Raw genomic sequence first — 15260 nt, forward strand, 5'->3', positions numbered from 1 at the left:
CTAAACTTCACTTGATCATTTTGAAAAGAAAGAAGAAAAGTTTCAGAGTGTATTCACCCCCCCTCTACCCTCTGAACCGATCCTAACAAGAACGTTCGTTTGTGAAACATGTGAGAGTGACGTGTGATGAAATTAGAATTATGGAATTGTTAAAATGTTATTTTGCTCTTTGCCTTAAAAAAAAAGAAAAGAAAAGCCAGAGAACTCTCAATGAACAGGGGTAAAATGAAGAAAAAAATTGGTGTTATCTTGACACACCAAAAGTAGTTATTAAAGGGTGTCCAAGTTTTATATAATAGTATAGATCTTTATAGAATAGTTATCATAAACACATATTTCTTACTAATAAAACAATTTTTAAAAATTTTATAAAAAGATAATAAGATATATGTGTATATATATATATATATATATATATATATATATATATATATATATATACTAGTGATCCAAAGCACGCGTTGCATGTTTTTACAGTATTTTTTAAATAAAATTTGTTTTTTGTTTCTGATTTGTGAGAAAGAACGTTCGTTTGGGAAACATGTGAGAGTGACGTGGGATGAAATTAGAATTATGAAAGTTGTTAAAATGTTATTTTGCTCTTTGACTTCAAAAAAAAAAAAAAGAGAAAAGCCAGAGAACTCTCAATGAACATGGTTAAAATGGAGAAAAAAATTGGTGTCATCTTGACACACCAAAAGTAGTTATTAAAGGGTGCCCAAGTTTTATATAATAGTATAGATATAAATTTCATAAAAATCAATTTTATCAAAATATTTACCAGCTTGTCCAAACAAAGCCTTTGTGCTTGTTTCTGTTTTACAGAAAGACCTTTTCATTTTTATTATTGAGTGTTAAAATTACTGAAAATGTTTTTATAAAGGGGTTATTTTTTAAAAATATAAAATATTTTAAATTCTATTTCGATTATAAATATGTGTTTCAAAAATTATTATATAAAAACATGGACATTGTATTGTTAAAAAAAAAATCAAAACGATATTTGGACAACTATTTTATAAAAAAATTTTAAATTAATTTTTTTATAGTTCGCAAATGATGAATGGGAGTAAAAAAAACGAGCTAAAGTATGAGTCATTCTGTTGGTCGTATTATCGTATTACGAACACAAGTTAAATCATAAATTACTGATTTTTTCAGTCCCTCTCTGATCTTTTCTACACAAAACCCCAAGATCCTCCTGTTTGGTTATGATTGTCTGCATTGACAAAAGAGAATCAGTTGCAACTTGTACACCTTGTAGATTCTTCCTTCTTATACAAAAGGTTTATTCCTTCATGGATTGCCAACAACTCACTATGTACTACGAAGATCATGATTAAATTTTTTTTACCAAAAATTAGCAACAACCGGACTTGGGTGTCTCGAACTACATCATCGATACTACATTTAGGTTGATCCTCATTCACGGTCGTATCCACATTAAGCTTTATGGTGTACACTGTAGGACCGATCGTTTGCCACTTTACCAAAAGTTGTAGCTGGTGGTAAGGTGCAACTCAAATCTTTTAAACCTTACAATATTCCAAGCGCCATGGTTCGATCGTTCTACCAGAAGAGACAATTATTGCACTACAATAATCTCCCTCCCAATAATTGCATTCCTTGCAATCAATGTGAATCGAACCCATGACCTTGGATCTGATACCAATTGTAGGACCGAGCGCTTGCCGCTTTACCAAAAGCTATAATCGGTGATAATGATGCAACTCAAATATTTTAAACCGCACAGCAGCCCAAGTGTCATAGTTCGATCGCTTTACGAGACAATTATTGGACTTCAACACACGCACTTGGTGGTTTTCAAACTTTCTGCGGTCGTTAATTCCCTCTATGTCTCTTCGATATTAATCTCTTTGAATTGGGCTCTTCAAGTATCAACTAGAAGTGTTGAACTCCAAGAGATATTTTTTGCCCGTGAAACGCGAGTTCCTCAAACTCCTACTATGAAAGCTGTTACTTCAACCACCAACATAATTCCAAGGTGTGCAACTCTTCTCAGCACCTAGGCAAAGGTGGTGTGTTTCCATATGCTTAATCGCTTGCACAGGAAAAAAAGAAAAAAGAAGAGCATGACAAGTTGAGTCCTGAGGGAAATTGCACAGGCTGCAGGACTCTCTAACCCGGACATGGTGATGATATATATTCTGGTTTGTAGGAATAAAATATTTGTTATAAAAATATGGGAAATGTTACATGTATACATTAAAGTTACACATTAGATTACATTTACATATGAAATTACAATATTATCTCTTCATTTATTTGAAAAAAATCTTTTCAAAATACATTAAAGATATTTATGTTATTTTAAGTGCAACGTGTAATCCAATGTGTACATGTAACATCACCCTAAAAATATTATTTAATTACATGCTTTAATTTTTCACTCATGAAAATATTAAAAATATTTTTAAAATATTTGTCAAAATAGAGAATATAGTCTATATGATTAGGTTTTTATTTAATTTAAAATTAAAATTAAATAATAAAAACTAATTATAATACCAAAATTTTATAAAAAAACAAATTTTATAAGAAAAACCTAAGAACGAGTTCTTCAAACCGACGGCCAGGATGGCCCCAACTCTCCGAAGAAGCCCATTGGTCCGCAACTTCAAATTCCGATTCTGATTGGTCCACGTCAGTACGAATGACACGATTAATCCTCTACAGGTGGCGTAGCGAGCACCGGTTTCCCAATTCAAAGGTGACACGAAGACATAGAGAAGGAAGTGCATCATACACGAGAAATCATTGGTCCACGTCATCACCTGTGACGGGTTATGTCTGCATAGTATTTTGCAATATAAAATACCTCCGCCTTCATTCTCCCATTTCAGATTCAGAAACCGAAACACAAAGCACCGGTGAAGGATACAGTATTCTCCATTGTTGAGCTTCACGGATATGGCTGCCGCGTGGGAAAGACGCACATCTTCGGTCGTCTTCGGGATCATCTTGCTAGGTTCGGATTTCCTCTCCTGTTTTCATGGAATCATCGTATTTAGCTGATTTTTTTGCGTGCAGATGAGCTTTCACGTCTTGATTTTAGTTCATATTTTCGTTTTTAGCTTTTTGTGTTTATAATGTGTTTTTTGTTGAGGAAATGTGATTATATGGCTTCGAGATGTGTCGTTCCGAGTTTATGTCGTTGTAAGGTCTGCCATTTTGTAGATCTGAAGTGGCATATGACGTTATTTTGATTTGGTGGCAGTGCGATGATGATTTAATGGTGAAATTGAAGTTGATATTGCGTATTACTTCCTGTTTTGGAGTCATGGTTGTTTTCTGTAATGTGCTAATTGTGGAAATTTGGTGGTGTTGCCATTTTTGTATAAAAAAATTAAAATTAAAATCTCGAACTTGTGTATGTATTCGGTCTGTGTATTGAGGTAAGAGTATGAGATTATTTTCTGAAGCTAATGTGGTGATAGAATGTCATTTTTTTAATATTTAAGCAACTCATTTGTAAATTCATTGTAATTAATGTATTGATGTGGTGATGTATTTCTTGAAACAGGGATGTGGTGATAGAATGTCATTTTTTTTTAATATTTAAGCAACTCATTTGTAAGTTCATGTGATTACTCTGACGAGAACAATACAAAGTTATGTAGCGTATAACATGATTAAATTCATTGTAATTAATGTATTGATGTGGTGATGTATTTCTTGAAACAGGGAGTTTATTTGCATTTTCCATAGCTAAAGAGGAGGCTGAAAAAATCGGAACAGTTATTGGCATAGACCTTGGCACAACTTATTCATGTGTTGGTGTTTACAAAAATGGACATGTTGAAATCATAGCGAACGATCAAGGAAACCGCATCACTCCATCTTGGGTTGGCTTCACCGACAATGAGAGGTTGATTGGAGAGGCTGCAAAAAATCAGGCAGCTGTTAACCCCGAAAGGACTGTCTTTGATGTCAAGCGACTTATAGGAAGAAAGTAATAACTATTTTTTTTTAATGGCATTCAATTCTACTTTTTATGTCATCAAACATTAGTTAAGAGTAAAATCATGATTATTCTAACGCTTGATATTGTATAGATTTGACGATAAAGAAGTTCAAAAGGACATGAAGCTTGCCCCCTATAAGATCGTGAACAAGGATGGAAAGCCTTATATTGAGGTCAAGATCAAAGATGGTGAGACTAAGGTCTTCAGTCCTGAAGAGGTCAGTGCCATGATTTTGACGAAGATGAAGGAGACGGCAGAGGCTTACCTTGGAAAGAAGATAAAGGATGCTGTTGTCACTGTCCCTGGTAAACAGTTGGTCCCTATGTCTTTTACTTGGAGAGGCGATATTATGTCATTTATTGATGATTTGCATATTCTCTTTCTGCAGCTTACTTCAATGATGCGCAGAGGCAAGCCACAAAGGATGCTGGTGTAATTGCTGGGTTGAATGTTGTAAGAATAATTAATGAACCCACCGCAGCAGCAATTGCTTATGGTTTGGACAAGAAGGGCGGTGAAAAGAACATTCTTGTCTTTGACCTTGGTGGTGGAACATTCGATGTCAGTATTTTGACCATTGATAATGGTGTTTTTGAGGTTCTTGCTACAAATGGAGACACTCATTTGGGAGGTAAGCTGTTTTTTGAGTGTCTTTGCTTTGTTTAAACTTTCAAATATCGAATCCATGATATAATAAATGCCAAAAAAAAAGGAGAGAATTCATTTTACTTTAGATTCATCTGAAGCCAAATGGATCCTCGTATGCTGCTGTATAGCTTATGCACATTTAAGGCTATCCAATTTCTCAACAGTACCATTTTAGGAATCTCATATCAGTATTGACACGTTTGATCCCCCCCTCACCCAACTCCCAGGTGAGGATTTTGATCAAAGGATCATGGAATACTTCATCAAGTTGATAAAGAAGAAACATGGAAAGGACATCAGCCAGGACAAAAGAGCACTTGGCAAGCTAAGGAGAGAATGCGAGCGAGCTAAGAGAGCATTGAGCAGTCAGCACCAAGTCCGAGTGGAGATTGAATCTCTCTTTGATGGTGTTGATTTCTCAGAACCTCTCACTAGAGCCCGGTTCGAAGAATTAAACAATGACTTGTTCAGAAAGACCATGGGGCCTGTAAAGAAAGCCATGGAAGATGCCGGACTGGAGAAACGCCAAATTGATGAAATTGTCCTTGTTGGTGGAAGCACCAGAATCCCTAAGATTCAACAGCTACTTAAGGATTATTTTGATGGGAAGGAGCCTAACAAGGGTGTTAACCCAGATGAGGCAGTTGCTTTCGGCGCTGCTGTTCAAGGAGGAATCTTGAGCGGAGAGGGAGGTGATGAAACAAAAGGTAATACCTAACATATTCTTATATATTCTATAACTGATTTTATCGGTGAGTTGAATTTGTGAAAAGCTTGGATCAAATTATTTAGTCTCTTAACTTGTACATCGTGACTCATGTCAGATATTCTTCTATTGGATGTGGCTCCACTGACTCTCGGTATTGAAACTGTTGGTGGGGTGATGACCAAATTGATTCCAAGAAACACTGTGATACCAACCAAGAAATCCCAAGTTTTTACTACCTATCAGGATCAACAAACTACTGTGACAATCCAGGTAACTGGCATTTCATTCTTGAAAATTTGAATGAATAGTAGTAATGCTTTACTTATTTTGCAATTGATGACTTGAATTGAAATTCATGGCAGGTCTTTGAGGGTGAACGAAGTATGACAAAGGACTGCAGATTGCTGGGGAAATTTGACCTGACGGGAATAGCCCCGGCCCCAAGGTTAGTATGATTGTGTTTTTTTAGTCGTCCCTGCAGCTGAATTTAACTCGACTTGCAATTTTTTTCACGATGACTGACTTAATTTGTATTTGAAATATCATATTTGAATCCAGTTCAAATATACTCGACTATGTTGTGATTTGGATTTTGATCTAAACTACTTGGCCAGATGCCTTTAATATGTTAAATAATTTATGAATATGTTTTTTTTTAAAAAAAAAAACTCACACGAGCTACCAAACTCGAGTCACGAAACAAGCTTTAGCTTAATGGCGGTTCATTTTCGCCGTTTTGTGTAGTCCTTGGGCAGTTTTTATCTTTAAAAAAACTCACACGAGCTACCAAACTCGAGTCACGAAACAAGCTTTAGCTTAATGGCGGTTCATTTTCGCCGTTTTGTGTAGTCCTTGGGCTGTTTTTATCTTTGTAGACTTGATCTCACCAGTTATGAGTCTTTTCTCTTTGAACAGAGGAACCCCTCAGATTGAAGTCACATTCGAGGTTGATGCCAATGGTATTCTAAATGTCAAGGCGGAAGACAAGGCCTCTGGAAAATCGGAGAAGATCACCATCACCAACGACAAAGGTCGTCTAAGTCAGGAAGAAATCGAGAGGATGGTCAGGGAAGCCGAGGAATTCGCCGAGGAAGACAAGAAGGTGAAAGAAAGAATAGACGCACGTAACAGCCTGGAGACCTACGTCTACAACATGAAGAACCAAATCAACGACAAGGACAAACTCGCCGACAAACTGGAGTCGGATGAAAAGGAGAAGATCGAGGCAGCAACGAAAGAAGCCCTTGAGTGGATGGATGACAACCAGAACGCCGAGAAGGAGGATTACGACGAAAAGCTGAAGGAGGTTGAAGCGGTATGTAATCCTATCATCACCGCCGTCTATCAGAGATCCGGTGGCGCCCCTGGTGGCAAATCAGAGGACGACGAAGAAGAAGATGCCCATGATGAATTGTAGAAGATTGGGTATAGTAAATCTTTTAGGTTTGGTTCCTTGATACTGATGATTGAGAAGAGGGATGAGAGGAACGTGAAATTTTGTTTACAGGAGGACAGGTTATTGTATTTTTATTTACAAATTTCACGCCAATTGGATTTGGATTTTGATTATTCGAGGTCGAAGAGGGGAATCCTTTTTGTGTTGCTATGATTCGGATGACATACATAACTTGGTCCTTCAACTCAATTGTCTGTCTTCCCTGTTGATCTTCCTTCATCATCTACGTTCGTTTGCATGTTTGTGTACATACGCATGTGTCTATGGGCTCACTACGTTCACATTTTGGATTTCGTTTCTAGATTATGTTCCTTTCTTGATTTCATCCATTAATCTGATTGGTTTATGTGTCCAATTTAACATTCTTCTTGTGCTACACATGAATGTCATTTGACAATTTTAGTTATTTTAGTCATTTTTCCATCGGGAGGTAAATTTGATTCTATGCATGTAACTATGTAAGTAGTACACCAATGTCACTCTTAAAAAAAAAATTACATCAATGCCATATTAGTAATACATCAGTCTCATGCTAGTGAATTGTTGGAAAAAAAAAATTAAAATTTTAAAAAATGTAAAATAATGAACTAAAAAAGAATTTGATAATATAGTGCTTTAAAAAAGAGAAAAAAATTTATATTTAAAATAACATGTATCCTTCGTAGTAATATACATGAAATATAGATTATATTCACAATTTTATTCCTAAAAAAAATAAAAATATACATGAAATATAGATTTTATTCACAATTTTATTCTTCTTTAACAGACGGATACTATTTTTGACGAAAGACATAATTTCTTTGCACCTCCACAGTTCCTTCCCCTTCTCTGCGTCAAGATTCTTTCTCTATCTTTAGTCTCGAAAGTCCAAAAAGGAAGCCCCGATTTCATTGTTGGGGTTCCCACTTTATCATGAAAATGGACAGTCGATGTTGGGATTTTCCGCTAATTGAGGAGTCTGGTTTTTTGTCTGAAAGTAGAGAAAACTAGAATTCAAACCGTGTCAGCAAAGTTAGCTCCTACCAATCCCTTTACAGAGAAGTAGAGAATCGATACCAATATATGTACATGCATATATTTTTAACAAAAAAGAAACAAATTAGGGAGAGAAAATATATATTAAAAATTTGTAATGGGAGCAAATTCATGACTACAAATTATAGTTTGAGCACCTTAATAAGATGCTTCTCGTACTATGTGATATCATTTGCTCTCATAATAGTTTGACTGATCCTACAATTTCAGTAAATGAGTGATCAGATTTTTGAGGTGTTGCAGATCATGTTAATGTTTGTTATTTCGTTTTTGGATTCAACTGCTACATTGTTGTGTTACATGTCCTGTTGTGAGTTGTTCATTTGCAGAATTCATTAAACTATTACCTTGATTCTTATACACTTCTGAAATTCGACTCAACTCATGGAAATTTCAGGTAAAAGTCTCAGAATTTTGTAGAAGTTCATTCAAGAAATGGCGTCAAGTCAGGACTCGAAAGATCTTCAGTGGGTTGTGAAATCAATGAGAGATGGAAGCCTTGATCTTTACAGTGTTTCTTTCTTCCTTTCTCAAGCGGGTTTCTATTGTTACCAAGAAAGCGAAAACTCCATCATTGTTAACTTGTCCAAGGACGATGTTTTCAGCTTCTCTGAGCTTCTTAAAGCTTTAGGAATGGCCAAGAAAAGTGTATTGAAACAAATAGAGTTCCACCTCGTAGAATGGAAGATGGAACAAGCCAAAGACCTCTTGTTGCTGCTTGAAAATAGCCCAAATGTTAAGCAGTTAGTGTTCAAAAGAAACAAGTTTGATGCAGAATGTTTCAAAGAGATAGCAGAGGGTTTGAGGAGAAATAAATGTGTCAAGGAGATAATGCTGTCTGAATCAGGTGTAGGCTCATCTGGAGCTAGAGCCCTTGCTTCGGTTCTTTCGGACAACGATATCTTGGAAGAGTTGCAAATATGGGAAGATTCGATAGGTTCGGGAGGGGCTGAAGAACTCTCCAAAATGATTGAAGTAAACTCAACTCTTAGATTATTGACGATTTTTGACTCAAAGTCGATCACAGCAACACCTCTGGTTTCAGCTGTTTTGGCAAGGAATAGGTCCATGGAGGTCCATATCTGGAGTGTGGAATATAAGAAGAAAAGTTCCAAGGTGGTTGAATTTGTACCTGAAAATAGCACACTTCGAATATACCAGATCGACATCAAGGGTGCTTGTCGAGTTGCTTGTGCCCTGGGGTTGAATTCGACTGTGAGATCTCTGGATATGACTGGAGTGAGGCTTAAGTCAAGATGGGCAAAGGAGTTCCGTTGGGTTCTTGAACAAAATCGAACCCTCAAAGAGGTGAATTTGTCGAAAACATATTTAAAGGACAAGGGAGTTGTATATGTTGCAGCTGGACTTTTCAAGAACCAGAGTTTGGAAACTTTGTACCTAGATGAAAACTGGTTTGGAGGGATAGGTGTAGAGCATTTACTCTGTCCTTTGAGCAAGTATACCACTTATCAAAATCAGGCGAATACGACTCTAAAGACAATAACGTTAGGTGGAGGCAAGACTAAGATTGGCAAAGAGGGGTTGTCTGCTATTGTACAATTGTTAACAAGCAATCAAAGTGTTACAAGTTTGGGTATATACAATGATGAGAGTCTGAAGCCACACGAAATAGTCAGAATCTTTAAAAGCCTGGAGAGGAACGCTACTCTGAAGTACTTATCTTTGCAAGGTTGTAAAGGGGTGAAGGGCGAGCTTGTGCTGCAGCAAATCATGGAGACTTTGAATGTGAATCCTTGGATTGAAGACATCGATTTGAAACAAACACCACTCCAGATTGCAGGAAAAACTGAAGACATCAGCAAAAGATTGGGTGGGACAGAAAGAACCGAACCGGATATTGATATGCTCAAGAACATGCCTATGATAGCGCCTAAAAGTTGTCGTGTTTTTCTCTGTGGTCAAGAATATGCAGGTAAATATGAATATTAAAATGTGATACAACTTTATATATTGACATTGCAAATGCAAATTTAATGCTCAGTGTAACATTTACAGGCAAAAGTACATTATGCAATTCCCTATCCCGAAATTTTTCTCCTTTGAAGGTGTCATACCTGGATCAGGTGAGGACTCTCGTGGACCCAGTCGAACAAGCGGTGAGTACACCAGGAATAAAAATTAAAGCATTTAAAGATGAAGACACAAAGATTTCAATATGGAATCTTGCTGGACAACACGAGACGTACTCACTGCACGACCTCATGTTTCCTGGCCATGGTTGCGCTTCGCTCTTTCTGATCATATCTAGCTTATTCAGGAAGCCTAACAACAGAGAACTGAAACTCGCGAGTGAAATAGAAGAGGATCTCCAATATTGGCTACGATATATCGTTTCCAACTCAAGACGAGCTCCTCAGCAGTGTATGCTGCCTAATGTAACCATGGTGTTAACTCACTTTGACAAAATCAATAAGCAATCTGATGATTTACTTGTTACTGTAAGTTCTATTAAAAGACTGAGAGATAAATTCCAGGGGTTTGTCGAATTCTATCCGACTGTGTTCACGTTGGATGCAAGATCATCGGCATCAGTGAATAAACTCGGCCTTCATGTACGAAAGACATGCAAGACGATTCTTGAAAGGGTTCCCCGAGTTTATCAGCTCTGCAATGATCTCATGGATAAAATATCAGATTGGAGACTAGAGAATGGAAACAAGCCAACAATGAAGTGGAAAGAGTTTCAGGATGTTTGCCAAATCAATATACCATCTCTAAGAATCCACTCAAGACATGATAATAAAGAGAAATTCGAGACGAGGAGGAGAGCAGTGGCTACCTGTCTCCACCATATAGGAGAGTTGATCTATTTCGACGGATTGGAGTTCTTGATCTTGGATTACGAGTGGTTTTATGGAGAGGTACTTGGTGAAGTAACAAGAGTAACTTTCAAAAGGGAAAGTTCAACTGAAAATAGTGGATTCATATTAAAGAAAGACTTGGAAAAAATGCTAATAAGAAACTTGCAGAGTCATATTCCGGGAATGAGAACAAAAGTTTTTGAGAACTTGGAAGCCCATAGTCTTGTAAAAATGATGCTGAAACTCGAAATCTGTTATGAACAGGATCCGTCGGATCCAAATTCGCCTCTATTGTTCCCTTCCAATCTGGAAGAAGGCAGATGGAAACATCAAAGATGGCTGGTGGATACTCCGGATAGCAATTATGTGGGAAGACATCTTCAGTGTGATGACTCAAGCCACATGTATCTCACACCGGACTTCTTTCCCCGTTTACAGGTAAGATTGACTATATATGCTTTCTTCTTGTTTGTCCCTGAACTTTTGTTTGTAGACGCCCTATATTTTCAGCCATAATAAAGACGTGTTTCGCGGACATGTAGGTACATTTGCACAACAAAATTATGGGGTTGAAGAACCAACATGGAGCATCGTACAGCCTTGAGAAGCGCCTGATCTCGATAACTATGAACGGGATCCACGTTAGAATAGAGCTTGGCGAGCAATATGGTTATTATGTTGATGTGCTTGCTTGCTCCGCGAAGAGTCCAACAGAAATGCTTAGACTTTTTCAACAGCTCATAATACCAGCAATCCAGAGCCTTTGTCATGGGATCACTCTATCAGAGTACGTTCTTCGCTCTGAATGCGTGAAAAACCTGACATCTCATAGATATAGGAGAAACCAATTTGTTCATCTGCAACAATTAAAGAAGGCTCTGCTCTCTCTACCGGCAGATACCATCTATGATTATCAGCACACATGGGATTCAAGCACGGATTCTGGGAGTCTAATTCTTGGTCCTGGTTTCGATTTTGCTCGAGATTTGTTGTCCGATGATGACTTCCAAGAAGTTATTCACTCCCGGTACCATGATTTGTATAATCTTGCCTATGAGCTTCAAGTCACAGAAGAAAACGACCCGAATCATCCTCCAACTATCAGCCAAGAAATAACCAGCTCGGTTGAGCCAACATTCGTCGGGATAGCCAAGGGCGTAGAAGCAGTTCTGCAGAGACTAAAGATCATCGAGCAAGAGATTAGAGATATCAAGCAGGAAATCCAGGGCCTGAGATATTATGAACACAGGATTCTAATCGAATTGCATCGTAAAATGAACTACCTTATTAACTACAACACTCAACTGGAAGAAAGGAAGGTGCCAAACATGTTCTACTTCGTCAGGACGGAGAACTACTCGAGGAGATTAATCACCAGCGTGATTTCAGGCATGACTGCTCTACGGCTGCACATGTTATGCGAATACAGGCGAGAGATGCACGTGGTTGAAGATCAGATTGGATGTGAACTAATGCAGGTAGATAACATCACAATGAAAACTCTGGCCCCGTACATGAAAAAATTCATGAAACTATTGACATTTGCTCTGAAAATTGGAGCCCATTTAGCAGTAGGAATGGGACAAATGATCCCTGATCTCAGCAGGGAGGTTGCACATCTGATTGATTCTCCGGCTCTTTACGGAGCAGCTGGCGCTGCTGCTGGAGCCGCGATCATCGGAAACAGAAATAGAAGCAAGAACTCAAGGGATATGCAACAAGATCATTTCGCTGCGCAACAATGGTTAGTGGACTATCTAAGGGACCAGAGATGCTCAACTGCAAAAGACATTGCTGAGAAGTTCGGACTATGGCGAATCCGGTACACAGATGATGGCCAAATTTCATGGATTTGCAGGAGGCATATGTACACTAGGAGAAATGAAATCATGGAAGTTCCAAGTTGAAGTGTATCTTGTAATCTCAAGAAATGTTTATCTTGATTCCTTTTAATTTTCAATCAAAGACATGATAAACGCAAGTAAAATTATAGCTAGAAATCAAAACAATGGACGTGTTAGCTACTAGGAAACGATCTCAGAATAGAGCTTTTTCATAACAATAGCACGTGATGACATTTTATTTATATAATATATCTATTTATTATTTTTTATAATTATTGAGATTTTCATGATCTCATAATAAAAATCATATAAACTTTAATTATTAATTATGAAAATCAACTAACATAATACAATGGTCATTTTTTTTTTACTTTTAGTAATGTTAATGGTGAATTTGTATTTTTAATCATGTAACTTAAATGTTTTCATTTTTAGTCACATTACGATGCATTTTTATTTTTAATTATGTCACTTGTATATTGTTTTTATTTTGATCATTTAACTCGCATATTTTTTTTGGTTCTCTTGTGGTATATATATATTTTCATTTATAGTCATGTAACTTGTATATTATTTTTATTTTTTGTCATTTAACTTGTATTATATCCCTATATATTTTTATATGATCTTAATTATATTGTAAATAAAATGGCAAATTTGTTATTTCACAATGATAAAACTTTACCATCTTATTCACACTTTTAGATAGGTAATAAATTTAATTTATACTTCTACATTAATTTCGTAAATATATGTTTTTAACTCTTAACTTTTAATATTATAATTATTTTTTAGTTTTATTCTTTTCAAGATTTATATTCTTATATATTTTTTAATTCTAACATTTTATATTAATACAGTAAGTTTTAGTTTTTTTTTTTTATTTTTTTCAAGATTTATTTATCTATTTGATTAACTAAAACTCAATTAAGCCAAAAATTAAAATTTATTTTATTCTTATATATTTTTATATTGCCTAACTTTTAAAAAATTGTGAAAAATTAAAAAAATGGTTGTTTACAAAAAAATAATAATTAAAAAATAAATTGTGTAATGGTGTTAAGGGATACATTAGTTGCAATTCAATGCATGTCATAAATGTATAATATATTTATGAATATTATTACTTTTTACATATCATAGATAACTTTTAATATTATGATACTAAATTTTTTGTTTTAGTTTTGTTAATTTCATAATTTAGATTATATTCTTATTTTTTTTAATTCTAACTTTTTATGTTATTTTCGTAAGTTTTATTTTTTTCCTTTTGTTTTTTTCAAGATTTATTTATCTATTTGATTAACTACAATTCAGTTAAGCCACAAACTAAAATTTAGCTTATTCCTATATATTTTTATATTGCCTAATATTACATAGTGTAAAATAACTAAAAACAAATTGTAAAAAATGAAAAAAATAGTTATTTTAAAAAAGTATGTGAATTCTTCTATTGCCCATAAATATTAATATTAAAAATATTTTAAATGATCAGTTATTTTATTGTCATAGTACAAAAAGTATGTGAATTCTTCTATTGTTATATTTGTTACAATCCTTATGTAATTCATTATCTATTTCAATATGATTAATTCATCATTTTTATTATTATCTTATTATTATATTATCATAACAGGTTTTTTCTCTTAATTTTCCTAATAATTCTATATTTTTCATGATAAAAATCATTATTACTCATAAATATTAATATTAAAAATAAAAATAAAAATGATTCACTTATAACATAATCCACAAGAGCTTTTTTTCTTATTAATTTACCTTATATTTCTAAATTTTTAAGACAAAAATAATAATGATTCATTTATAAAATTAAAAAATATGTTAGGATCGAAATATGTGTAGAGGGGGGGGGGGGGGGGGGGGGGGGGGGGGGGGGGGGGGGGGGGGGGGGGAGAATACACAATATAAAATTTTGCGAGTACTTCGATCTGATTTGTAAGAGTCAGACAGAAGTTTCGTTTGCTTAAAACTTTTGATCTGTTCGAAAGATCTGAGCAAGTCAGGCGGAAATAATCTTCCTCACAGATTGAATGCCTAATAGTACTAATGCAAATGAAATGAAATAATTGCAGTAAAGAGATAGAGTTGTTTCTGGATGTTCGGAGATGAATTCTCCTACGTCACCCCTTCTTCTGTTTCCAGAAGGATTCCACTAGAAGACTTTGACTTATACAATTCCTTTGTACAAATCCAATCCAATCAATCCTTTGATAGGAACTCCTAGCAATACTCTAACTCGAAGTAGAACAATTTTTCTACTTAGAGTTTACAAGATGAAGCAACAGAGTATGCTTCGATGGTTTGAACTGGGAAGCTGTAGCTTTGATCTGGATCGATTTGAAGTGTATCTTTGAGCTTGATCGATCTGTGTTGTGTTCTAACTCAGAATATCGAGACTTTGATACGATGAAATAAGTATCTGAGTTGGTATATTGAGTGAAGGCTTTTTCGACTTTGAATTTGATTGCTTTGTAATTTTCACTCTTGGTCTCCTTTTCTTGAATCTTTGAAATGCTTGAGTATTTATAGTTTTCAAAAGTAGACAGTGAGCCGCCAAAAATTTCTGATATTGGGCTGCCAGCATATCTCATAAATAGCTCACAAATCTTGACTTAAAGCGAAGGCCGATCAACGTTCAAATTCTCATTAAATGATTTTGTCGTTTTCTTCAATTACAGCAATGGATAGATTCCTGATGAAGCTTCGATCTAGTTGTTGACCATTTGGTCTTGTGTC

At 35.4% G+C, this 15260-nt stretch overlaps 2 protein-coding genes across 4 annotated transcripts; both read left to right on the top strand.

Annotated features, from left to right (window-relative positions):
- Positions 1-2835: 2835 nt before the first annotated feature.
- LOC140865340 (luminal-binding protein 5) lies at positions 2836-6945 on the top strand. Its single transcript, XM_073269946.1, has 8 exons — positions 2836-2989; positions 3706-3973; positions 4077-4291; positions 4375-4617; positions 4862-5341; positions 5459-5613; positions 5706-5788; positions 6259-6945. Exons 1-8 carry the CDS (start codon positions 2932-2934, stop codon positions 6758-6760), a joined length of 2004 nt encoding a protein of 667 aa, XP_073126047.1. The 5' UTR covers positions 2836-2931; the 3' UTR covers positions 6761-6945.
- A 798-nt stretch (positions 6946-7743) lies between these two features.
- On the top strand, positions 7744-12586 carry LOC140865428 (protein TORNADO 1). 3 transcript variants are annotated; one of them, XM_073270073.1, is made up of 4 exons: positions 7744-8147; positions 8235-9770; positions 9854-11097; positions 11202-12586. In XM_073270073.1, the coding sequence occupies exons 2-4, from the start codon at positions 8273-8275 to the stop codon at positions 12564-12566; spliced, it is 4107 nt and encodes a 1368-aa protein (XP_073126174.1). In that variant the 5' UTR covers positions 7744-8147; positions 8235-8272; the 3' UTR covers positions 12567-12586. The 3 variants fall into 3 exon arrangements, with proteins under 3 accessions (XP_073126174.1, XP_073126176.1, XP_073126175.1); XM_073270075.1 differs by having other exon boundaries at positions 7744-8071; XM_073270074.1 differs by having other exon boundaries at positions 7744-9770.
- Positions 12587-15260: the final 2674 nt, after the last annotated feature.

Source organism: Henckelia pumila, chromosome 4, assembly GCF_033568475.1.
Source record: "Henckelia pumila isolate YLH828 chromosome 4, ASM3356847v2, whole genome shotgun sequence".
Taxonomy (NCBI): domain Eukaryota; kingdom Viridiplantae; phylum Streptophyta; class Magnoliopsida; order Lamiales; family Gesneriaceae; genus Henckelia; species Henckelia pumila.